This window comes from Vombatus ursinus, unplaced genomic scaffold, assembly GCF_900497805.2.
Source record: "Vombatus ursinus unplaced genomic scaffold, bare-nosed wombat genome assembly UNPS02014798.1, whole genome shotgun sequence".
Classification (NCBI taxonomy): Eukaryota; Metazoa; Chordata; class Mammalia; order Diprotodontia; family Vombatidae; genus Vombatus; species Vombatus ursinus.
Window position 1 is genome coordinate 74,130,365 of NW_020954576.1, and position 27,089 is coordinate 74,157,453.

General features: G+C 33.5%; 1 protein-coding gene across 2 annotated transcripts in view; it reads right to left on the reverse strand.

The window, feature by feature from the left end:
- Positions 1-27,089, reverse strand: part of LOC114049642 (RAC-gamma serine/threonine-protein kinase) — a 362,981-nt gene that overhangs the window by 186,567 nt on the left and 149,325 nt on the right. For both annotated transcript variants that reach the window (XM_027870916.1, XM_027870917.1), the window contains one exon: positions 1,871-1,996. In XM_027870916.1, the coding sequence (XP_027726717.1) occupies positions 1,871-1,996 (126 nt within the window). The remainder of the gene's footprint in view (positions 1-1,870; positions 1,997-27,089) is intronic.

Sequence of the window (27,089 nt, forward strand, 5' to 3'; positions counted from 1 at the left end):
ACAGATGTTGGCAGACTATGACATACAGTATGTCTTTAAAACTTGTTCGGGTGTGAAATTTCATAAGGTCAAAAAAATGCTGCATTTTGATCAAAGGATAAAGGAGTTCTGCCTTACTAAATTTTTATAAATTGTTTCAAACAAACCAATTGCAAGTGTCATTAAGATATAGAGACTAAGACAATGCATTCAGGTTGAATATAATATAGCAAAGGAATATAGATCTAAGGCTGCAAGGGATCTTAAAAGGATCATTTACTCTAACCCCCTAATATTGCAGATAAAGAAATCGAGGCCCTGAGAGATTAGGTGACTTGTTTGGTCAAACAAATAACACGGCAAAGCCAGAATTCAAATTCAAGTCCTTTAACTCAAGTTCAGTATCTTTCCACTATACCATGAAAGCATTTCTTAGATGTTTGAATTATTAGCAAATAACTACAGATCTAAGAAAAAATATATAGGTCATTAAATAAAACAAACAATATTTCTCTGACTATCAGGGATAGGAAGTACTTTCTTCTGAGAAAAAGTTTATATTTTTGGAATAGAGGCACATTATAGTATAAGTAGCACTGAACTGGGAGTCAGGAAACCCAGGTTTTATATCTCTATTGCTACTTATCTGTACCCTGTGGCTAGTACCTTCATATTAATGGACCTTAGTTTACTCATCTGCAAAAGGAGGATGTGGACTTGATAGGTGTTCTCTAAACTCCCCTCTAGCTCTTATATTTTATGATTCTATGACTGAATAAAATAGGTCTTGGAAATTTTTGATAAGAAGAGAGAAGGATGTCATTTTTTAAAATGCCGCATCCATCTGGCATCAATGTTTTTTAAAAGATTTAAATACACAGTGAGATCCTAATAATACACTTAGAAAGTTTTTGAAAAAGGCAACTACACCATACAAGTTATTTAATGAATCCATGATTCATAAGCATTTCCTTAGCTTTATATATCTCAGAGATCTCCAATCTAATCTAAGGTGAACAAAAAAAAAAAACCCGTTAATTTACAAATAACAAAAAAAAAAAAAACCAGAAAATGAGGGGATGGGGAGGGAGAGTTTCTATATACTGATAATGGTTTGTGTTGTTTTCTTGTTCCACAGTTCAGAGTTCTCATTTCTTTTCCAAATGTAGCTAATATATGGAAATACACTACTGATGTCAATAAGGATGATCTTGCAATGCTTATTTTTTCATAACTCACTAAATACAATTTAGCCTTTAAATGTTTTTAATTTAAAAAAATTAACACAGGATAAGTGAAAATATGCTTCATTATTACATAAGTACAGAGAGACTCTGAATGATTAATCAATAAATTCAAACAGTCTTAAGAGCTGATAGCTTGATTATCTGAGCAAATAATCCCTTAGTTTGGTTTTGTGCCACTTTACAATCTGGCTAACATTTTCCAAATACTTTTAAATTATAAGTAATTTAAGAGATAATGATTAGAAAATTAAGAGAAAACAGGAATGTATGTATGAAATTTCTATATTTTCTAATTTAAAATGTTTCTCCTATTATAGTCAATAAAAAAGTATATGAAGATATGAATTTGTTGAGATCACCAATATTTTATCAGAAATTTAATACCTAAGTTCAGAAGTCTTTGCTCCCACTTATTTTAAGTACATCTATTCCCCAACTATAAGATTCAAATTCATATGAAAATTTACTTCAGAATATTAAGTAATATTCATTTAGACTACCAACAGTGATAAGGAAATTTTATGCTGCTATAAAACACAAACCAAGTATTTTATATTCTCATTATATATTATATGGCATTCAATGTATAAGGTCATACAAACAACAAAAATATAAGAATGAGTACACAAATGTAATTAACTTACTTGCCACTGAAAAGTTGTTAAGGGGATAAGGTAAATCCACATCTTGAGGTTTCTCCTTATATCCTATGAATGAGCCATCTGTCTTCAAAAGGAAGTATCTTGGCCTCCAGTTTTTTATATATTCTCCTACATGAGGAAAGCACACATGTTAATGCTGAAGAAATGAACAGCAGCTTTTATGTGAAAAATAAATTATGGTATAATGTATGTCCTACAACACTGGACTCCAAAAATTTGGTTGGCCAATTTTCTTTTAACTTCGCTCACATAATACATGAGCCTACAATTAAGATTCAATAAAAACCCAAATATGCTTTGTTTTAAATCACTTCACACTTTGATAATCCATTTGCACCATTATTCATACAGAGAATCATTCATCTGAGTACACATTTTGTTCAGTTTTTCATTTTATCACATGGTTGTTAGAACATATTTTCAGCACATTAAGACAAGCCTTCATAATTTATCTACACAGTATCAATTTATTTTGATGCAAAACACTTATCACAACAGGAATGTCTAATAATTCTTTTTTCCATCTACAAATAACAAATATTGTCATTTTCGTACAAGGGCAAAAGAAAAAGAATGTTTTCTCTACAAATGCTGCCAAAATAATTTATCAACCACACTGCATTATTGTACGCACAGAAATTCCATTTTCTATAACATTACAAAAAAGAGTGACACTCAAGCAAAATTGATTTTAAATGGTATAATTTATTTTGAGACATGGATTTCTGACCATAAAACATCCAAAACAACATCCTTGTAAACTGAATAATCTTCAGCCACTCTTGATTAAAAAAACAAACAAAATAAATACAGATAGCAAGCAACCAGTTGACAAGATAAGTGATCGATATAAGATGTCCTAAATCCTATTTAATGAACATGCTAGATATACAAATTTGATTCTTGACCACTGTCTAATATCGTCCTGGATATTCTATACCCTTAATTTCAATTGTCTGATATATGTTTTCACTCAGATGTCTCACTATTAACCTAAAAGTCAAGTTCCTTGTCTTCCTTCAAAAACTATCTCCTACAGACTTTTACTAATAATACCACAGTCCTCTCAGTTACCTAGGCTCAAAACCAAAGAATCTTCTGAAGCTCCTTTCAAGATGAATCAACAACTACCAAATCCCGATAATTCTTCTTTCAAAATGTCTCTCTAATCCAAGGGTTGGTAAACTATTGCCAGGGGGCTAAATCCATTGCAGTGTGAGGAGCACAGTGAGGACAGTGAGGACAGTATATGGCCTGTGAGCTAAGAATTTTCTTATATTGTTTAATGCAATAAAACTTTATTTTAAAATGTAAAAATCATTCTTAGCTAAGGCTGCAGAACAACAGACGGCAGGCTGCATCTGGCCCTCAGACCATATTTGGCCAACCACTGTGCTATATTCCATCTCAACCTTTCCATTCTATCACAACCTAGTTTAGGCATCATGATGTCATGGCAGGGCTACTAAGACAGTCTGTATGGTTCTCTGCTTTGATCTCCATATTCCGATTTATCCTATACATTCCTCATAAGAAGAATCTTCCTAAAGTGTAACTTCTGTTGGCATGATCACTTGCCCCATTTAAAACCTTCAATGAATTCACATTTCCTTCAAAATAAAGTACAAGCTCCTCAATCTATCATTTGAGATTACTAACATCTGGGCCAAGTGATACAATGCATAGAATGCTGGGCTAAAACACAAGAAGACCCAACTTCAAATCCTGCCACAATCACTGGCTGTGTGACCTTGGGCAAATAAGATAACCTGTTTCTCAATTTCCTCATTGGTAAAATAAGGGGGATGGACTTGATCTTATGATCCTATGATTTCCCTTTGGATCCATTAATTTGTATTTTTCCATAAGGATAATAATAGCACCTATTTCCAAGGACTGTTTTGAGGATTAAAGAAGCTAATATAAGTAAAGCACTTTGCAAAGCTCAAAGCACTACATGCAATTATTACTACTGTTACGGTGGTTGTAGCTGTTACTGACCTACATATACTCTATCCCTCAGCCAAACTAAACTGTCCCACATTCAAAACCAGCCCTTTACTTCTATCTGAAATGCCTTGTTCTCCCCATGTCCACATATATTTCTAACATCATTTCTACTGTAGCAATTGCACTAAACTTAAATAGGCAGCTACATGGTACACATGATTGAGAACTACATCTAGAGTTAGGAAGACCGTAAGTCATATATGACATTAGACACTAGCTCAGAGGTTGCCAAAGTGGGTGATACTGCTTCCTGGGGGCACCGGAACGATCCAGGGGGGTAGTAGTAGCCTCAGGTGCATTTGGGGTCATTGAATAAAAGTAAAAGGGCAGTGTAAGCACAAGGAAGGAAGAGAAGATAAGAGAATTTTGAAAAATCGTTCATACATGTTTCATCTGTTGCATAACAGAGTTAAGTCACAGTGATTACATTATTTTCCAAATATACACACAAAATGCAAGTTACAACCAATCAGTGGTCAAGCCTGCCAACAGGTCTTAACAAGCAAGTGTTGGTAAGCAAGCGTGTCGCACATAGTCAGGAAGTCCAGCATGCATCAGCAAGAATATGTGCATGTAATGACTTTTTAAAAATAAACTATTATATGGTTTACAAAACACAATATTACATCATCAAAATTTCAATGCAGTAAAAAAAAAACTACAAATTCACAATAAATTATTTAATTTAAAATGCATCATTTAAAAAAAATATTTTATATTTTTGAAAGCTCTGGAGCAAACAGCTGAGCAACCAGCCTAATAAAAGGGTTAAAGAAAGTAGATTTCCAGGGGGGCACTGAGTAAATTTTTTTTTTTGGAAAGAGGGCAGTAGGACAAACAAGTTTGAGAACCTCTGCGCTAGCTGTATGACTCTGGAGAAGTTACTTAACTTCTGTCTGCCTCAGTTTCCTCATCCATACAATTAAGATAATAATTGCACCTATCTCCCAGGGTAGTTGTGAGGGATAAAAGGAGATATTTGTAAAGTGCTTTGCAAACTTTAAAACAATAAATAAATAAAAGTGTCAAACCCAATTCATTCTTCAAAGTCCAGCCACAATGACACCTCTGCTATGAAGCATTCCCTCAACATTCCAGCTGAAAGTGATCTTTCCTTTCTCTGAATTGCTACAATACTTTGTACCAACCACTCTTTGCACTTACCTCATACTGACTTCTATCATGGTTATTCAAAGATAGATCTTTCTTTCCCTAATAGAACCTCAGAATTTCAAAACTGAAAGGAATCTCCATAGCCATCTAGTCTATACCTGAATGAGAATAGCCTCTCACAATGTTCCCAAAAAGTGTCATTCAGCCTTTGCTTAAAGATCTTTCTTGATGACAAATCCTCTATCTCCCAAGGCAGTCCACAACTATGTGAAAGGATTATACAGGGAAAAAAAGACTACAACCAAAGAAATAAATTAAGAGGCTATCAGGCCAGACAAACAGCGATAAAGAATGGAAACAGGGTGGTGGTTATATCAGTGAAAAGAAGAGGTTGGATATGAGAAACAGGCAAGTAGAATGAGAGAGAATTAGGAGTCAAAAACTGATTCACAGTTGTGAACCTGAGTGACTGGAAGGATGGTAGTACCCTCAAAAGAAGTAGAAAAGTTTGGTATAGGGGTCAGTCTAACAGGGTAAGATTAGTTCTAATGGGAAAATGTTGAATTTGAGATGCACATGGGACATCCACATGTCCTACAGCAGAAGACTTTTAGTGATTTGGGACTGGAAATGAGAAGAGATATTAAGATTGTATACATAGATTTAGGAGTCAACCTCAAAGAGATTATAATTGAACCCATGAGAGCTAATTAGATCATTAAAAGATGTAAAGAAAGAAGAAAGAGGGTCCAAGATTGCTCATGATAAGGAGGAAGTACAAAGGCGATGATTCAAGAAAGAAGAATGAGAGGGAGTAGTCAGAAAGATATAGAGAGAACTGGAAGAAAGCAATTTCATAAGAGCCAGGGGCAGAGAGAATGGTTAGGATGGGGGTAGGTGGGTGTGGAATGAGAGATGGGAAGGGAGAATATCAAAACTATCAGGAGCTACCCAGAGGTCAAGAAGGATAGAGACTAAGAAAAGGTTATCCAACTTACTTATATGATTCATATCTTCCTTTCCCCAATTACCATGGAAAATGAAAAAATAAGTGAAGATATAAAGAAAAAAAGAAAACATCATACAATAGCTTAAGGCATATAAAAACCCTAACAAGATTCAGAGACAGAAGGTCTATTAACTAAATCTAACTTCTGTATCTCTATTAATGGAATTACAAGAATGGAAGACATAACTTGATAGTGTTCCTACTTTTTTTGGCTAATGATCCTTAATATCTCAAAGCATCACTAAAGAGAGATATGTTTTATTGAACATGTGTAACCTATACCAAGTTGTTTACTATCACAAGGAGGGGGGATGGGAGGGAAGAACACAGAAAATTTGGAACTCAAAAAAAATTTTTAAACAAATGCTGGAGCAGCTAAGTGGCGCAGCAGATAGAGCACCAGTCCTGGAGTCAGGTGGATCCGAGTTCAAATTTGGCCTCAGAAACTTACTGTTTGACAATGGGCAAGTTACTTAACCCTGATTGCCTTCAGAAAAGAAAAGAAAATGAAATGTTAAAAATTATCTTTACATACATGTAACTGGGGAAAAATAAAATATTTCTTTAAAAATAAATCTTATGATCCTAATAAAAAAGAGAATGTATATATAAAACTGCAATTTTAAATCCATACATATGTAATCATTAGACTTATGAATTACCAGTTAATAATTTCCCTAATATTCCTATAGAAGAATGAATTAGACTTTTCTTTTTATTAACTCTAAAAATCACTGTAATTACCTAACATATCCATCTAGGACCTAGTTATTCACATAGACGTGGTACTCTATGAATTTCGAAAGTTAAGTAATATTTGTTACTTCCCTAAAATATTTGGATTTCATATGCTGTTGCATAGTGATCCCAGCTTAGTACATGTGTGTAATACTTTAACACTATCAAGTTAACAAATGCTATCATAAATTCTGGGTAGTTTAAATTAATTTTGAGGGGTAGGGGAATGCTGCTTAGGACCATCAGTGGCACAAGAAGACAGTTGCTTATTTTAAATAATACCGAATGTATTGACTTCAAGAAATACATTTATATGGAAGAAAATTTAAAAAAATTAAAGTTTGTAACAATCCTCCTTGAGAATTTAAATCCTTAGATACAAGAAACACCACAAACTCAAAACACTCACATTACTCTAGTAGATGCTTATTAAATATAAATACTAAAAAATTAAATATTTTATCTGCTTAGTAGGCTGGTTGCTCAACTGTTTGCTCCAGAGCTCTCAAAAACTACCTTAAGAAAACAATTTAAAACACACTTCCAAGACCCTATGTCCATCATTTTTATAAAGGTAAGAATGTGTGTGTGTGTATCTATGTATGTATACAAATATATGTACACATATATATTTTTTCAAATAAACCTCACAGGAAAATAACGTGATTGTTATTTCAACTGATTCTCAACTGATACTCTTTGCTGTTGCCCATACAAAACATTCTAATACCCAACTTCAGGCATTTTCACTGTGTATTCTCCATGCCTAGTATTCTCCCTTCCTCAAATCCAATTCCTGGCATCCTGAGTCAACTCCTCATACCTACAATGCTCTCACTCTCTCCTCACCTCCACTTCATAGTTTACTTAGTTTTCTTCAAGACTCAGCTGCAAAAGGCAGTCAAGAAGACTGAGTACAGGATGAGACTCAGCTGAGCTCTCCCAACATTCCTCTCCAAACAACTTTAAAATAATGTCACAAATAAAATTTTTGAGTGGCAGAGCCAAAAAGAAAAGTCAGGGTGAGACAACTTAGAAGGGCCAAAGGAGAGATCTATGACACCAGAGTTGGGGCAGGCCCTGAGCACCAGGGGTGGGCCCTAGAGGCAGCAACAACAGCAGCATCAACACCAACAACAGCTTTGGGAGCTTAGTCCAGAGATGGTAAAGGGGTCAGACAACTGGTCAGAAATAGATTACAGAGGACCCTTTGCTGGCACTGGGTGTAGCTGGCAATGAGCAGCAACTCTATTGCCCATAAGCAGTTCTGGGTTGCAGTTCCAAGGTGAAGAGTAACACTTGTGATAAGCCACTAAAGAGTAGGGGTCCCAGTCTCAGTTGCAAGGCAGAAAGGAGCACTATAGTGCTTATGGCTTCAGTATAGCAGGGAACCTCCTGGTCACCGTTCCAGGGTCAAGAGAAATATTAGTGCTTATAGCTACAATGGAGCAAGGGGACCTTCCTGGGAAAAGACCAGAGCACAGACCAGGAGAGGAGTGACCACACCCATAACCTGATTACAACTTAGAAGTACAAAAAATTTGTAAATGCCCATAGCAAGCTCTGAAAACAACAGCATGAAAAAGCATGAAGTTTGGCATGGTGACTCTCCACCCCAAGTTGAGAAGAGCCCAACATAAAGTATAAGGTCGAGAAATAGGCAAGAAAATGAGCAAACAACAAAAAAAGAACTTGACCAAAAAAAGCTACTACACTGGCAGAGAAAAGCAAGACATAAACTCAAAAGTGTGAAAACAGCTACAAAGTCATAAAGACAAATACTAATTGGGCCCAAGGCCAAATAAGAATTCCTAGAAGAGTTAAAGAAAGAGATGAGTGGTAGAGAAAAAAAATTAGGCAGGGAGTGATGCAAGAAGACTATGAAAAGAGAATTAACAGCTTGTTAAAAGAGACACAAAAATTCACTGAAGAAAAGAACTCCTGAAAACGCAGAGAGGGTGGGGGGGAAGCAGAATAGGACAAATGAAAAAGAAGGTACAAAAATAACTGAAGAAAAGAATTTTAACAGAATTGGCAAAATGGAAAAGAAAATGCAAAAGTCACTCAAGAAAATAATTCTTTAAAAATTAGAATTGGGCAAATGGAAGATAATGACTCCATGAGACATAAAGAAACAATAAAATAAAGTCAAAAGAATGAAAAAAAAATAGGGGGAAAATGTGAAATATCTCATTGGAAAAGCAAGTGACTTGGAAAATAGACTGAGAAGAAATAATTTAAGAAATTATTGGAATACCTGAAAGCCATAATAAAAAAAAAAGAGCCTAGATGTCATCTTTCAATAAATTATCAAGGAAAACCATCCTGATATTGCAGATCCAAAGGGTAAAATACAAATTGAAAGAAAATGCCATTCTCCTTCTGAAAGAGATCCCAAAATGAAAATTCCCAGGAATATTATAGCCAAATTCCAGAGCTCCCAGGTCAAGGAGAAAATATTGAAAGCAGTCAGAAACAATTAAAATATTGTAGAGCCAGGTCAGGATCACATAAGATTTAGCAGCTTCCACTTAAAGAAGCTAAGGGCTTCTTTAATATCATATTTTGAATATGATATTTTGAAAGGCAAAGGAGCTGGGATTATAACCAAGAATCACCTACCCATCAAAGCTGAGACTAATACTTCAGGGGGAAGAAATGGATATTTAATGAAACAGAGGACTTTCAAGCATTCCTAATGGAAAGACCAGAACTGAATAGACTATATGGCATTCAAACACGAGACTCAAGAGAAGCATAAAAAGGTAAACATGAAGGATAAGAGACTCAATTAAGTTAAACTGTTTACATTCCTATATGGGAATATTATACACGTAACTCCTAAGAACTTTTATCATTATTAGGGCAGTAAGAAGGAGTCTACATAGACGGAGGACACGAATGTGATTTGATTATGTTGGGATGATCCCCCCTCCCCCTCCAAAAACGTAGGGGTGAGAAAGAGGGATCCACTGCAAGAAGCTGGGAGAGGTAAAAGGGGATCTCACCTAAAAGAGGCACACAAAGAAGAGTTTTTATAGTGGAGGGAGAAGTGGGATGGGCATGGTGGGCAATGCTTGAACCTCACTCTCATTGGAATTGGTTCAAAGAGGGAAGTATACACACACACACACACACACACACACACACACACACACACACAATATAGAGAAGTCTATCTTACTCAGTAGGGAAGTAGGAGAGTAAGGGGATAAGAGATATTGTGGGGGGGAGAGAAAGAACGCAGGGTTTGATAAAAGGGAGAGCAGACTAAAGGAAGCAGTGGTCAGAATCAAAACTGACTTTTGAGAAGGGATAGGATAAAAGGAGAGAGAAATAGATAAACAAAAGAAAATATGATAAAGGGAAATATAATTAGTAATCCTAACTATGAATGTGAATGGAATACGCTAACCCATAAAATGGAAGCAGATAGCAGAATGGATTATAAACCAGATTCCAATAATATGTTGTGTACAAGAGACACACTTGAAACAGAAGAGTTAAAATAAAGGACTGGAGAAAAATCTACTATGCTTCAGCTGAAGTAAAAAAGGGCAGGAATCTCAATCATGATCTCAGACAAAGCAAAAGCAAAAACAGACCTAATTAAAAGAGATAATTAGGAAAACTACATTTTACTAAAAGATACCAAAGACTGAAATAATATCAAAAAATTTTACAGTAAGTTTCTCTAATCAAGGCCTCATTTCTCAAATATATATGGAACTGAATTAAACTTATAAAAATGAAAGCCATTCCCAAATTGATAAATGGTCAGAGTACGAAGGCAGTTTTCAAAAGAAAAAAAATCAAAACTATCCATAGTCACGTGAAAAAATGCTCCAAATCACTACTGATTAGAGAAATGCAAATTCAAACAACTCTTGAGGTTCCACTTCACACCTATTAGAAATGACAAATGCTGGAGGGGATGAGGAAAAATAGGTACGCTAATAAACTGGTGATAGAGTTGTGAACTGATCCAACCATTCTAGAGAACAATTTGGAACTATGCTCAAAGGACTAATCTTTGACTTAGCAATACCACTACTAGCTTTATACCCAAAAGAGATCAAAGGAAAAGGAAAAGGACCTATGCGTACAAAAGTTATTAAAGCCGCTCTTTTTGTGGTAGCAAATAATTGGATGTTGAGGGGATGCTCATCAATCAGGGAATGGCTAAACAAGATGTGGCATATGATTTTGATGAATTGCTATTATGCTATAAGAAATGTCAAGGACAGTAGTTTTAGGGGGAAAAAAAACATGGCAAGAGAGATGGGAACTGATTTTAAGTGAAGAGAGAAGAAACAGGAGATCATTGTGCACAGTAAAAGCAATGTTGTAATCAAGATCAAGTGTAAAAGATTTGGTTATTCTGATCAATACAATGATCAGAGACAATTCCAAATGACTCATGATGAAAAAATATTATATATCTCCACAGAGAGAACTGATGAACTCCGAATGCAAACTGAAGTATAATTTCCTTGCTTTATTTATTTTTTGTAATGTAACTAATATGGAAATGTTTCACATGATTTCACATGTATAATTAATTGATGTCATTTTGCTTGTCTTCTCAGTAAGGTAGGAAGTTGTAAAAGGAAAGGAGAGAATTTGGAACTCAAATTTTAATATAGAAAGAATGTTTAAATATAGAAGAAAAATTTTAAGACTCCATCCAAATACCACTCTCTATAGGAAAAGGTCCCTTGTACCCCCAGCTTGTGATGCCTTTCCCTATAAGATTAACTGTAATTTACCTGTATATATTTTGTATGTACCTAAATATTTTTCAGGTTTGTTTTCACTATTAGAATATGAGCTCCTTAAGGGCAGGGACTGTTTATTTTTCTTTTCTTTAAATTTACTATCATTTAGTACATAGTCAAATACACCTGGCATGGGAAAAGAATTTAACAAATGCTTGTTGACTGATTGACAAATAAATACATAAATAATCCCACTGCCATATTAATTTGTGGCTTCAAGTTTTTTTTTCCTCTGATGAAAGCTCCTAAGCACATTTACTTATTTTTTATTTTTGTAGCCACTCTTCCCTTACAACATTCATGTTAATTTCTGAAAGAAGACATGGCCAGAATGTACAAGTGTAGCACCAAAATTTAAGTGCCTACTACAATTACAGCAGAGAATATCTGGACAAATGGTAAAGGGAGAGGTTCTTCTGATGTTTCACCATGAAAAATTCAGAATATGATTTTTATACTAATATTAAACAATTATATTATCATCTGCAGCCAATCCAAATGTAAAAGTACACAAACTTTGGGGATCTAGTCCCATTTTCTCTGCTTCCACTACACATTCTTACCACTATAAAGTAATTATCCTTAAGTGGCCTTCTTTATTTTCTCTCTCAAATCTCAGGCCCCCCAATATGAGGGCAAACTGTATTTGGTTTGCTTAGGAAGTGGTCACCTCTGTACTGAACTGTGTAGGGAAGTCACTCTGCCTTTATCGTTATATTGATTGTGTTTTCAGTACAACAGCCCTTGGCATGGTCTTCAACAATATTGCTGACCCTTTGATCTTGAACGACTGCCAAAAAAAAAAAAAAAAAAAACACCACTTTTTCCACGAGCCAATTCAGACTACCTAGCCAATTCAGTCTCTACCCAGTAACTACGAAATTTTCTGGTATAAGCAAATGTAATAACATATTGCAAGAGTATCATCTGGATGTGAAAGGGGAAATCCTCAGCACTCTATAAAGATACTTAGATCATACACAAGTGGCACAGTATCCCATTAGGGAATTTGAAGTGTTATGTAAAACAGAAAATAGATAGAAGCATAAACTCTTTTATTTTTTAAATCCCTTAGGCTGCTTGGGTTGAAACTGATCTGATTTCTTTGGCAATTTCTTATTATAAGTCATTTTAAAGGTTTCCTGTGGATGAGTAATTAGTAAACTGGCTTTGAAATGAATTATTACAAGGTGCTATAAGCAAATTCCTTTTCCAACAATGATGCTGATTTCAGAAAAGCATTATATAAGACTATAACCAAACACTGTTTCTTTCACAATAAAACATGACCCTTGATGCCTAATTACATGCACCTTTCCAAAACAGTTGCCAAAAATTTATTTGGCATGACCTTCTTGAATGGCATGAAAGGCTCCCAAGGGGCCTTTTAACAGCTCTACATAGTTACACTGATTAAAGACTGCATCCCTTTCATTAGTGTCTTGCCTTTACAGAAAACCTCTTTGATTTGCCCAAGATTTTCATTAATTTCATGTTGTGTCCTTAACACATCATCTTTGTTGTTCTCGTGTCCAACTCTTTGTGATCCCATTTGGGGTTTTCTTGCCAAAGACACTGGAGTGGTTTGCTATTTTCTTCTCCAGCTCATTTTACAGATGAGGAAACTGAGGCAAACAGTGTTAAGTGACTTGTCCAGTACCACAGAGTCAATAAGTGTCTGAGGCTGGATTTAAATTCAGGTCTTCCTGACTCCAGGCCCAGCCCTCTATTCACTGCACCACCTAGCTTTCCCAATATTCTAATGAAAAGCATTAAGTTATGTTTCTAGTTTTTTTTCTGTTGAAGAATACTAATTCTGCCTATCAAGCCTGCTCTTTTAATAGAATTGATTTTCTAATGGCCATCTAATTTCAAATCATGTTTTGATTTTGTTAATTTGTTAAATCAAACACATAGAATAGACAACATGCCACATGTTAATACCTTGTTAGGTATTATATTTCTGAAAATTAATTATCTTTATAGTGTGGTGTCAGGGGCTAGGAATTTATTACTATATTATTATATATTATTATTGTTATATTATTATAAAAAATTTTCCAAAATGTGAAAGAAAATGTTCCTACCAATAATACAGCTCCATTTAATTACTGAAATATTAGAAACTTCAACATATGATATTACCCATCTAGAAAAACAGATCGCAAAGTATAAGCATAGTGTGTTCTTTATAATAAGTTAACCCAAGGAAGCAAAAAAGTAGTTTTTACGTTCATAACATATACATTATTTTTTCCAAATGCATTAAGAAATTTAAAAATCTAACTCATACAGCCTAAGAGCAGAATGCATAAAAGAGATCAGAAGGTCCTCCCTGAGAGAGGTCTCCTGAAGGAGTTGGCAAATAAAACAATGTATTTCATTACTCTTCTCTGCACATCTACTATTGTAGTCTTTGACCCACCATGCCTCCCCACTTTTTCAAGGAGCATAAGCAATCCAGACATCACCATTGAACAATTCTTGCTTTCATTAATTATGTTCTATGTTCTGAATAATACTTAATACTTGACTGGCCCAAATGTGTACTTTCTATTTGGCTTCTTATGTCAAGAGCTGTTTTGCACAGGGAGAAAGGTACACAACAGGAGCTTAATATATGATTATTGAGTGACATAAAATTAAAGATGACAAAAAAGTGAAGGGTTTTTGTTTGCTGCTCTTGTTAAAATCAACCTTTTTGGCTCTTGCCACAATTTTAGAATCTAAGAGTTGATGGGAAGTTAATAAAAATATGTGATGCTTAAAATACGGTTGTGGTGCAATGGTGTTGGATCTCAAAATGAGTAAAAATTGTATAGAACAGCTGCTTTAGAATATTTCTGTGACTTATTCTAGCAGTAAATTAATCTATGTTATATGTTGTGCTAACTGATTTTTAACATACATTTGATTAATAGTTTTACTCAAGGCCTTACATTTACTATTAAACATGAATAGTTAGCCTCTTTACCTGCAACACTAGTCATATACATTTCTTAAATGTATTTCTATCATTTAAAAAAGTCTTTCTTCTTCAAGTTTGTCAGGAGTTGATAGAACCATGTCATTAGAAAAAAGTATAACTTTTGAACATTTGTTGATTTAAAAAAATCTGTCTAAAAGCCTAGAAAAAAATCTGGCATTTGTATAGTCCTATAATCTCACAATAAAGGCATAATTTTATTGTGTTGGGTCACTGTAATTCACTTTTCTGTGAAAGTCAGCAAAGAAACCCTTGAAGCAAACCTCATTTGAATAAATTATCTGTATACTACTTCATTATTTGAACCTGATGAGGCAAAGACATAGATTGCAACCAGCCTGATTTGGGTGCATAGGATGAATTCCAACATTTTTATTACAAAGAATTCTCTAAAGTGTTAGCAAAAAGGATCAGATTTAGAATATAATTATCTCCTTCATTAGAACCTGGCAAAGGAGAATGGTAGCTTTCCATTGTGTTTAACAATAATAACAACTTCTACATATTTTCAGAGTTTTGTGTTTACAAAGTTCTTAAGACATTGTTTCACTTGATCCTCTCAGGCCTATAAAGTGGCTAGGTTAAAATTTAAACCCCATTTTACAGACGAGAACAGACCCACAGAAGTTATAAAAAAGGATTAGAATTGAGTTCTTCTCAGGGCAGCTAGGTGGTGCAGTGGATAGAGCACCGGCCCTGCAGTCAGGAGGACCTGAGTTCAAATCCGGCCTCAGACCAAACTGTTGACACTTACTAGTTGTGTGACTCTGGGCAAGTCACTTAACCCCAACTGCCTAAGCAAAACAAAACAAAACAAAAAACAAAAGAATTGAGTTCTTCTAACTCCAAGTCCAATCCCTCTTCTACTATACCACCCTCTCAGTTTTAGTGTATCCATACCAACTTATGTCTCACATTGTCAATCTCAGTATTTTCCCCAAAGTCACATATGCAATGTGTGCATATTGCCTGACACATAGAAGGTGCTTAATAAATGTTTACTGAATGATAGTGGCTATGATAGCTACTAAAAATATCAGTGACTATTCATGTTCATTATGATACAGATTCTCTGAGTTAGTAAAAGCAAATACTCTGTAGCGGGTGAGGAAGAAGGTTTACACTATACTAATGACAGATTGAAAGTATTCTTCCTGCTCATCAGAATTGCAATGTTGTTCTAAATTCTAAACTTTCATAAAGGATATGTTCAAAAGTTTCAGTTTCATAAAAATGATCCCACTAAATTTTTTCATATTTGGTTTAAATTACCACCCACAAATTCAAAATCTCTTGATTTTAATCCTTGTGTGTCCACTGTAAATCAAGCAAATGGCATTCATACTCAAATGTTTATCTCAGGAAGAATATACTGCTGTTTGCTTCTTCTTAGTCCTTTATTGTCTGCAAAGAGATGACCATTACTGTCAGGGCTAAAAAAGAGCTCAAGTTCTACTTGCCATAAGAAATGGAGCCAAACATGAGATTAAGAGAAAAAAGGAAGACAGAGGAGGGAAGGAAATTTAAATATAAGGGAAAAACAAATGGTGACCTCCTCTTCATTAGAATCCACTGTCAGGATCAATGCAAGATCCATTTTTTAAAAAAAATCTTTTCAAAATTAAACTATTTTTTCCTTCCATCTACTAAACTTTTAAATTATCTTCATAAATTACTATGGTACTTTTTCATAGACAACTTCATTCAATCTGAGGGTCACCTTGTCAGTTAATGTGGCTTTTTACCCAATGGTAGATACACAGGACAAATACCTGGCATGAAAATGGGCAATTGCAAAAAAGTAGAGTGATTTGAATCATGTTGTGCTTTCACAATTTTCATTTACTTTTACATAAGTAATATTTCATACTTTCATGGATAGAGGATATTAAGACAGTAAATGATCTACCAGAAAAAGAGTACAAAGTATAGATCTACCTGAATGATTATTTAATTATTAGATAATACGTGCAAGTATATAGCATCAATAAAAATCCAGGTATTTCAAGAATCTGATTAATCAAAAAATATAGAGAAACATCTAGCAAATAAAAATAAAAGCTATTTTAAGAAAAGTTTGGAAAATTACACAAATAAAAGATAAAGCTTAGTGTGCTATTGCTTGATGTGGACTATTACTCTCAGTGAAAAATCCATTTGCATGTTTCATGACATAGTGAAAGTCTAGAGGTAATTGATAAGTATACACAGAAACTATCTACACAACACTGTAGAATTAAGTTCCTATTTCTTGCACAAGATTCATAAATAAGCATCATCACTGTGAACAAAAACTTAATTTTCATGGCATACCTTGATATCATATGAAATAAGAAAATACTCTAGAAATTGAAAAATACATCGATAGTTTGATAGGATTAACATTCAGTGTCAATGTATAAAAACACTAAGAGTCTGACTTTGCTTGTAGAGTTTTACAATGACCATAAGTCTAAAATTCTATCATTTCCAGCAAAAGTGTATCAATGTCCAGCCAGGTAAAAGAAGGTACACTTCTCTCAATGACTCCACCATCCTATTTGATAAGTATCTTGGGGAAATGCACGTTTTAAGAATTATAGCAAATAGTTTGAATTGTTCAAAAAAAATGGGACATTTCAAAAATGTAATGGTCAAGTTATGCTTGAAATTATATCAAAAATGAAGTTCTTTCCAAATATTAAATGCTCAATATTTAGTGTTTTCAAGTTTTTTTTCCTCTGAAACTAAATTTTAGCAGGTTGTCATTCATTTCTTAGGCAAGTCCATTCATTTTTTTTTCCTTTTCCCTGCAGTAGCAAATTGAGAGCTTTCAATTCTGTAGTGATGTCTGTGGAACACAATTCACTGGCCAGTTGTCATCATTCATCTTTGAGCAGTGATGTCCATATCTCTTCCAAAAAATGCTTGATGGCTGCAAAACATGCAACAAAGCATTAGCACCTCACTCCTTTGTCATTCACCTTAATATTATTGCTCATCCAATACTCCACCATATCTCATGAGTATAAAAATTATGAATGAGTCAAAAAACAAAGACCATTTTCAATACTACTTTAAAATTTTGACTTTGGTATTGAGAAAGATGGATTCTAGCTGATTTGAGCAATGACATTTCAGAATCAATACGAATAGACACTTCCTTTACCCATTTCTTCATCCAATCCATTCTGGTGACCAAACAAATAGGTTGTGTTGAGAGCATGTACTGCATGTTATACTTCTTTCTATATACTCCCTGAAAAACCCAGTACACAGAAGGTACTCAATGAATATTTTGCTGACGTGATTAGATGTGTTTACCATTCAAAACAAAATAAAACAAAACTCCAGGTCTCCCACTGATTCCTTGATATTTTATGAAAAGGGCCGAGCTTTGTTCCAATGTTGATTCCACGATGTAAGACCAATGAAGTTTCCTTTGAAAAACATTCTAAGATCCAGGTACAGTTTTCAGTAATACTCTTTCATCTAAAAATATTTATAGTACACCTCAATTTTTCAGTTTTTAAGCTACTGCATATGTTTTTCAACATGCTTGCCTTTTTCTCTAATGGTTTTCTGAAGATATTGATTGATGAGGTCAAATCTCAAACCTTCCACTTTTCCTTTTTGCAATGATTTCACTCACAGATTATCTAGCTGTTGCAGGCAGTTCCTGAAGTATTTGTCTGTTCTTGTACTGGTCAGTGTCGCCAATGCAACTGGCCAGATGGAACTTGCTTACGGTCTGGGTGAAGTCTGTGCTGTGCTTCCAAGGCGCCTTAAAAGATTTCCAGATGCACCCACATTCCTCGGCTTTGCCACATATGCTCCTTCATGCTTATTTTGAAAAGCTGCATTATAGTCAGGAAACCATGCTTCCACTGCATAATGCATGAACTTGTCATTTTTATATTAAGTATACTTTTCAATATCTACTGCCTAAAGAAGACCAAGGTCCAAGCTTTCCTTTGAAGCTGAAGCAACCAGAATGAGAAAAATACCTATGTACTGACTATCAAAGATGCTTGAATGCCAACTTCTGTGAGATCCCAGGATGGTTGATAAGCCAGTATTTAATCGGTTTTTAATTTTTCTCCTGGTTTGATAGCCAGCTCATTCAAATAAGATTATTTTAAAATTCTATGAAATGTGTTCATAGTAAACAGGAAACTGGTTCAAATTTTACAGAAAATATGCTTTGGCCTCAACACATGATCTTCATAAAGGAATCCGAATATCAAGTTTTACACCCAAAGGAAAGGAATATTTTATAATGATTTTGTTTGTGGGTAAGAACAAAGGGTCCACACAAACCAACAAAAAAATAACATCTTGGCAATTTAATGAAGAATAAACTGTGAGGTTAGTTTATATAGCAGTAGATGTGCTGTGGAGAATTACTCAATCTGTACCCAGCTTCCTGCTGGGTTAAATGTAAGCTAAATTATTATTTTGCTTACATTTACACCCTTCTAGATTGTGAAAGCAATGCTTTCTTTTTAATCTGCTTATTGCATTGTAGAAAGAGGTCTCCAATTTTTTACAATATATTGAAGAACACAAAGTAACTCATGAATCATTTTAAAAAATAACCTTGGTCATAGATTTTGAAGTTCTTTCAAAACAATGGTATTCTATGAAAAGATATATGCTTCAGATACGTTTTAAAGCTTCCTTATTGTTTAAAGATATTTTCATTTTGGCTCCAGTATTTAAAAAGAATTAAAACAATGTAATAAAACCCCTAAATAGGTACCCTAAGGTTGAAAGAATGTGAGCTTCATGATATTGCAAACAAATAATTTTGTAACAATTATACCCTTGATTAAATTAAATACACAGGGTAGAGATAACAAATAAAATTGCAGAATAATTCTCAATCTATAGGAAAATGTGAACTTTTACCACTGTTACAAATAACAATAAAAATAATAACACCACGTATTTCATAGGAAATATCTGGGGAAAGTTTAGAGAAGCCTCACTTTAAAGAGACTTCCTATAAGGTAAAACTCATTGTCTGTCTAATGGAATTTCATCACAATAAACACTGATTAAAAAAAAAATGGTTGATAGAATCTCACCTATAATATACATGATCTCATAGTGTGGAACCCAAGGCTCAAACATCCAATTATTCTAAGTCTGTTTTGGATTATTTGGGCCTTCTGAGTCTCCTCTGTTCTCATGCCTTTGAACTATTTACTTATTTCTTAAAAATTTTCATCATAGGATAAATCAGGAAAGGGAAAGTTGAAACACAAGTAAATATTGGCAGGTTAACCATTCCTTTAAAAAGTGTGGCTAAGGGAAAACTATGAATCAATCAAATTTTGTAGATTATCTACATACAAGGCACTATATTAAGCAAAGCAGAAATCATCACCAGAACTGAAAGATATTTTGTGTTCCCTGGGCAAAGTTTGGAAAAATGCTCCCTTATAGGCTATTGCTCACTAGACCCTAGTGGCTTTGAGACTTGCATATAAAATGTACAACCAAATCACAAAACAAATAATTACACATAATGGAAGTAGAATTTTTTGGCATTAAAAATATATATGAATGAGAAGAATCTATGATTTTTCCAGATAATTCTCAGTGCGCTCACACAGAATTAAAAGTGTATATTACAAACATATTCATTAATAAAAATTTAAAAGGCACCCTTCTCACATTCCCCTTATGTACAACACCCTAAATGGCTGCCTACCTGCTTAACCCTACCCATGGTCCTAATTATTTGTATAATGAATATTTAATAATTACCTTTCTTTTCATTTATCTGGTTTATCTTTATTCCACATGAGCATCATGTGGGTAACTGAGGTCTATATATTTTGGCTAAAATGGGAGCAGGGATTTTGATATAGGATTTTCTTTATGTTTATCTCTGCTATCCTCATCATCTATTATCATAAGATAATACATGTATTTTTTATTTTTTTAAAAATCATACTTTTTAAAGATGTAATACCAAGCAATTCTAGAAAAGCATAAAAATCAAGAATTCATTTTGATATAGTAGTAAATACTTCATTAATATACACTAATAACCACCTTTTAAAGTCCTTTTTCAACATTATTTCAGGAGCTGCTAAATGAATGGATAAAAAAAAATTAAATGATCTGCTTAGTGGGGGAAAAAAAGTGCACTGATGACTTCTGGTATAAAATCTAAATTTGTAAATCTCCTTTTTTATACTATTCTGTTACTATGCTAATTAACTATCAGTTAATAATTTTGAATGCTTTGAATTCATAAACAAATCAATGAATAACAATATTGGTTATTTTAAGTATTATGAAATAAAAGTTTTTCCACATCAAGTATTTTTTCCAAAGAATTATATCATATTTGAAAAGATACAATGCACTAATACTGTAAGGAAATAGAATATAAGTTTCAATATATTTTAGAACACAAAAAATAAGTCATCAAATGGTAAGGTTTTCAATTATTTCAACCTGAGAAAGACAGCTAGCTACCAAATAGACACAAGGGAAATTGAAGTACAGTGTCACTGCAAACTACTCCAAGGATTTCACTCTAGGCATTTCTTTTTTCCAAAATGCTCTGATGGAGCAATTTATGTGGCAGTTCATATGCTTTGACATTGGAGTGAGTTGGTTTTTGTGCTTAAGTTATTTTGTCACAGATTGAGATACAAATGAGCAAGAATAACAATGTTTCTGCAAAAAAAAGAAAGAAAAGAAAATGAAACTGTTCAGCATGTTTGTTTTTCTTCACCTGTTACAATTATGAGAACTTACCAATCAGGCAAATACCAGAAATAATGCATCCAAATGTTAAAAATGAATTTACTTACCTTGGCCCTCTGAGGGCAGTGTTACCTAACACATGGATAGAAATTTCAGAAACTGAATTTTAACTACCATGGTACTTAACAAAATACTGAAATTAGTGTATTTGTTCTTTATAAATATTTTTATCATTCCATAATCATGATTATTGCAGAATACATAGTAAGAATTGTTTTTAGAACATTCCCTGTAACTTTAAAGAAGCTATTACTAAGAAAAAGGCAGCATAAGAGGAAATGCCTCTACATTTTGAATACCCTCATCCAAAATACCCTAAAATGGAAAATATGAATACTTCTATAGTATATTACTACATGTACTTCAATTTTACTAAATGTCTAAAGCAGGCCATTATCTATACCACATTTTAGGTTTTGATATAAAGAGGGGGGAGGGACTTTCTAAATTGGAACCTATGAATCACTTCTGAATAAACCAAAGAGAATCATATTCAGAAGGAAACTAGAGAATATTATTTTTCTCCTTAAAGGATGATGACACCTCAACTATCCCTTGCCCCTACGCACAAATACATAGGCAAACATACTAGGATTGCAGGGGATCAGGGCCTTACCCAATTTTCATAATTAAATTACAACATTATTACAAATCATACAATTCTGTATTTTCTTTAAAAGTTAATAAATATGCAGAACTGGCTTGAACTGAAATGACTAAGTGTCTTTGTTTTCTGTAAAATGTTTTTAAAACAACTCAAAAGTTCACATATTACATAAAAGAGAAGGACTTTAGCTACACTTTACAGGATTTCTTTCAGCTTTAAGAACAAGAAAAAATTATAGGGCAGCTTACCCAAATCTGGCAGTGACATGACAATTATAACGCAAGGATTTAAACAGCACATACCATCATGCGAGAATTCTATAGTATATGGTCAATACAGTCACGGTCGATTTTCAAAAACTGTCAAAAAGCAGTCCTAACAAAATAGTTACCTATCCCCTTGATCTATTCTGTCAAAGGTGACATAGCTCAAAAAATACAAAAAAAGAACATATTTAGAATTCAGAGCAGCACAAAAGGGTACTTTTGTATAGTTAGAATAACTTATATTCATTTAGGGATGCATTTATGCTTACATGTTACTCATTTAATAAAAAAAAAGCTTGTAATATCACTAATTATAACAATTCTCTATATAACAAATATAAGATTATAAATACAAATCTTCTATGTTTTTAAACACTATCTTTGTAAAAATTGAAACAGTATGTTAAAACTGGAAAGCAATATGTAGAATGAGAGAAAATGACTTGTATGTTTATAATGAGTTATGAATTATTTTTACCAAAAAAAATTATATATATAAAATGAAATCTCTTCATAGAGCTGAAGCTAATACAAATGAAGAAATGGGTGCTATTTCCCATGGCCATTGTAAAATTAGGTTTAACTATCACTTAGGAGAGAAGCCAGGAAACAATATCTGCTATTCCATGAATCTTTCATTTTGACAGTATACAATTAAGTACTTTAAAATCAGTATTCCCTATCCCTGTTAAGGGAGCAAGTGATTTGCCTAGGATAAAACAAGCACTAAAACATTTTGCTATTTATTATCCTTTTTTTCTTAATCATCTTATGTCAATAAAAAGTGCTAAAGTACTGATCTCATCTATAATCAGTTTATCTAAAAACAAAACACTCTAAAACCAAATAAACACTATTAAGGAAAATATTTACCAAGAAGCCTAAGAAACTACGCTAATCAACATCAGATACTCTTTCATTGTACTGGCCAACACATTTGGGGGTGGGGGGGAGGGATAACTTTACTCATTTTTTTCTAAGACAATTTAAATATACTCATATAAAACTGAAGCTTGAAAATCTCTGAATTTTTGAGCCATTCAATAAAAGACCCAAAGTCAAGTTTTTCTGATATGTAGAAATTTTCTTGTAGCCAAAATGTTTCCTTATAAATTACCATAAAATATTCATTTAATAGGATAAAGGAATATTTCTACTTGTCTAGATACTACTAGTTTAGCTAATATCAACTATGCTCTATAAATTTATCTATGAATCTTGTTACTTTTTAACAGAAGAATTACACTGTTAATTTCTAGCTGTTTGTGAAATTTACTGGCATCAATCACATTGCATCAAGTATATAATAGATTTCTTAATTTGGTAACTTTTTAAAAACTAAGAACTTTGAAGCTAGTATCATCCATTTCTACATTCAGATATATAGAATAAAAATTCGAAAGGTAACCTTAAAAGTACACCTAGACAGTAAAGCATTCTTTGGATCAAACATTAAGGGCCATGACTACAATTAACACCTAGAATTTCAGAGGAAATGCTGCCAGACTTGAAAGCAGAAGGCCTAGGTTTGCATCCTGGATGACATTCATCATCACCACCTGTGGGACATCAAGGCACATCATCTGACCTCTCTAAATGTTTTGCTTTATTTCTGAGGCTTGTTGTGGGGACAGCACTATGGGAAACTTGAAGTGCAATATAAATGTGAATCATTCTTTTCCCACCTATATTCTTGAGTTAAGTTACCTATAACAAAAAAGAAGAGAAATGTTTATAGGAACAACTTAATCAGAGAAATATAAAAAATTAATAACCCTAGCATGCTTATGAAATAGCCAAGTAAATCTCCCAATTCTCTTGAGGTGCTGAAGTGGAATAGTGGATACAGAATTGGGGTTGGAGTCAGGAAGATCTGAGTTCAAATCTAGTCTCAGACATTTACTAGCTGCTTTAATCTGGACAAGTCACTAAGCCTTTCTGCATTAGTTTCCTCAATTATAAAGTGGGGATAATATCACCCACTTCCCAAGGCTGCTGTTAGAATCAATCAAGTAATATTTGATTTATAAATATTAATATTAGAACAGTGCCTGATACATACATAGTACGTGCCTAATAAATATTTCCCTGTTTCATTCCTGATAAGATTTACTAGCTCCTTCATTTCTTTTTTTACCCTTTCATAAAAGAAAAAAATTCTCCTCTTCCCTTGGTTTTCATTTGTGTGTTTCCTTTGTTAGTTTTTTTAATCTGTGAAACAAGAAAGTTGTGAAGACAAAGCAATACTTACTCATAGAGCTCTTTCTTCAACATCCATGTAAAAAAATCAAAAGTTGTTTCTCATCATTAGAACTTTGGGGATTCTATTTTTATTTATTGTAATCAGAATTATTGGTAAGGATTAGTACATAAATGTTAAAATGCTAAATTAAAACTTAAGTCCAGGCCAAAACATAGTTTCTTTTTCATGTGGCATAGAAATAGGCTCATAGATTGATAAATCTAGAGCTGGAAGGGGCCTCAGAGACTATTTCTAAACTAAACTTCCACCCTCATTTTACAGATGAGAAAACTGCAGCCCAGGGAACTTAGGAAAGTACAAATGCACTTTTCAAATAATTTGAGATAAAGAGATTATTTTCAAAACAGAATGGATTTACAAAGATTTTGCTTTGCTAATACTAACATGTTTCCATAGTCCTGCGAAATGGCTAATTTTAAATTTATAAAATGACTATCACCAGTAAAATAAATGGATGGTTGGTGTAATTCTCCCTGAGTAACACCAAGAACTTCAGGCATTCATTTCATAACAGTGGAAAACACTAATGCAAAGTTACAGGACACATAATTTCATACAGGACACATAATTTCACAGTCACAGTACCATGAGTCTTGACTAACTTGCTTAGTTTGTAACGGTGACTTCTAACTGAAAACTAATAAGATATGATGAAAAAAGCAAAGAAGCTGCATTCTAATCTTTCCTGTGCTACTCACTACATACTTTACTTTGACAAACTGGTGTCTTGGTCCAATAGGAGCTTCTCTATCAGAAAAACTGGACTGTACCTGTTTCATCTACTTAGTAAGGAAACTGACTGTCTTTGACCTCTTTTTGTCTCCCCAGTGCTTAACACAGTATCCAAGCACATAGTAGGTACTTCAAAAATGTTTACGGACTGACTGATCAAGGGCACTGTGAGAACTATGGAATTAAAAATAATTGTTTTTGTTACACAGTCTTTGACAAGTCATACAGAACATTGAGAACTTCTGGATCTTTCAATCTACCTTGCAGCTAAAACTCTTACATTTACTGTTTCCTCCAAAAAGACTGTGAGCTCCTTGAGAGCAAGGATTGTCTCTATTTCCCTATTTGTATACTCAGCACTTTGACTTGGAGGAAGTGCTTAATAAGTGTTTTTTCATTCATGCATCATGGTCTTCCAAACAAGCAACTCATGAAATAAATAAGACAAATTAATATCTAACCTGCCATACAACAATGGTGATGAAGAATAAGGAACTCAAAGACAAAAGACTGGGATTTGCACTTCAATTCATCCACAGAATGCCACTTAAGTTATCTCACCTTGGATATAGCAATTAATCTCTATAAGACTTAGTTTCCTCTTCTATAAAATGAAGGTAATGACCATTGTGAGAATTAAAGTAGCTAATATATGTGAAGCTGCTTTGTAAATTGTAAAGTACTATGTTATTTTTAGCATATGTGGATTATCTTTTGATTCATTTAATAAAAAAACAATAAACTGAAAGTTTATCTGAAACGATTGAGTCAAAATCTTCTTGCATAAAGAAAATATAGGTAACATTTTATAAACCCTGTATCTCCTTCAGAAAGATACAGACCGATAAATATTGAGATGAAAAATATCTATCATTTATTGCCCTCCAACTATATTCCTAGAGTTTCATTAGATATTGATAATGTATAAGCACGAATCTAGACAAAGTCAAAATTTCATCTTTATGCATGTAAAATAAATAAACTTTCCATAAAACTTTTTTTCACCACATTTTACAAACAACCTCAAATGGCAAAAACAGAACAAGTTGACACAAGGCTTCTAACATATCTCAAGGACTTTATTATTTTTGTTGTTGCTCATTTTCCCCATGCACTATGTTTGGTTTTTTATCTTGTGGATAAAAAGATTCTTCCAAGAAAAAAACAGCAACATTTCCAAAATTTACCTGGCACCAGGGTTTTTTTCTTAAAATATTACTGATTAAAGTAAAGGAAAGACATAAGAAAGTGAAATAATAGACATAAGAATGAATGTCATGACATGGTATGATGGAAAATAAGATTATTCCATATGTCTTATGATTAATAGCCGACAGTGGGGAGGGGAAGAAATACGCATCAATGAAACAATTCATAACAGTAATAAATATCTGTCTTACACAATGGCTCAGTAGCACCTAAAATAAAAGTTACATAGGCTGGATTGTGATTTCCAGTTCAAGACTTCAAAGTGTGGTTTAATCATACATGAAAATAAGTTTGGTACTCTCTACCTAGCCCCTAGTGGTTGTTAATAAAACAAATCAACTCAGTTTCATTTAACAGCTTTTGGTTTTGTTTTTTTGGTTGTTGTTTTTTTTTAAAATACAGGAACTATATATATATATATATGTATGTATGTATATATACATATATATGTACACACACACACACACACACACACAATTAATAACATTGTTATGAATGAGCAGAGTGATGGGAACTCACCTAGCTTTCATCTTGATCAAAAGCTACTGTTATCAGTTACAGACAAGTACTACACACATTGGCTTTATATATACAGAAATTTTTAAAAGTTCTTATGTATTTGAGAAGCTGATTCCTAGAACTGGAAATAAGCAGAGGAGGGGTAAAGGAAGTATTAAAATCCTGAACTAATTAACAGAATGGGGGGGGGGAAGAAAACAATG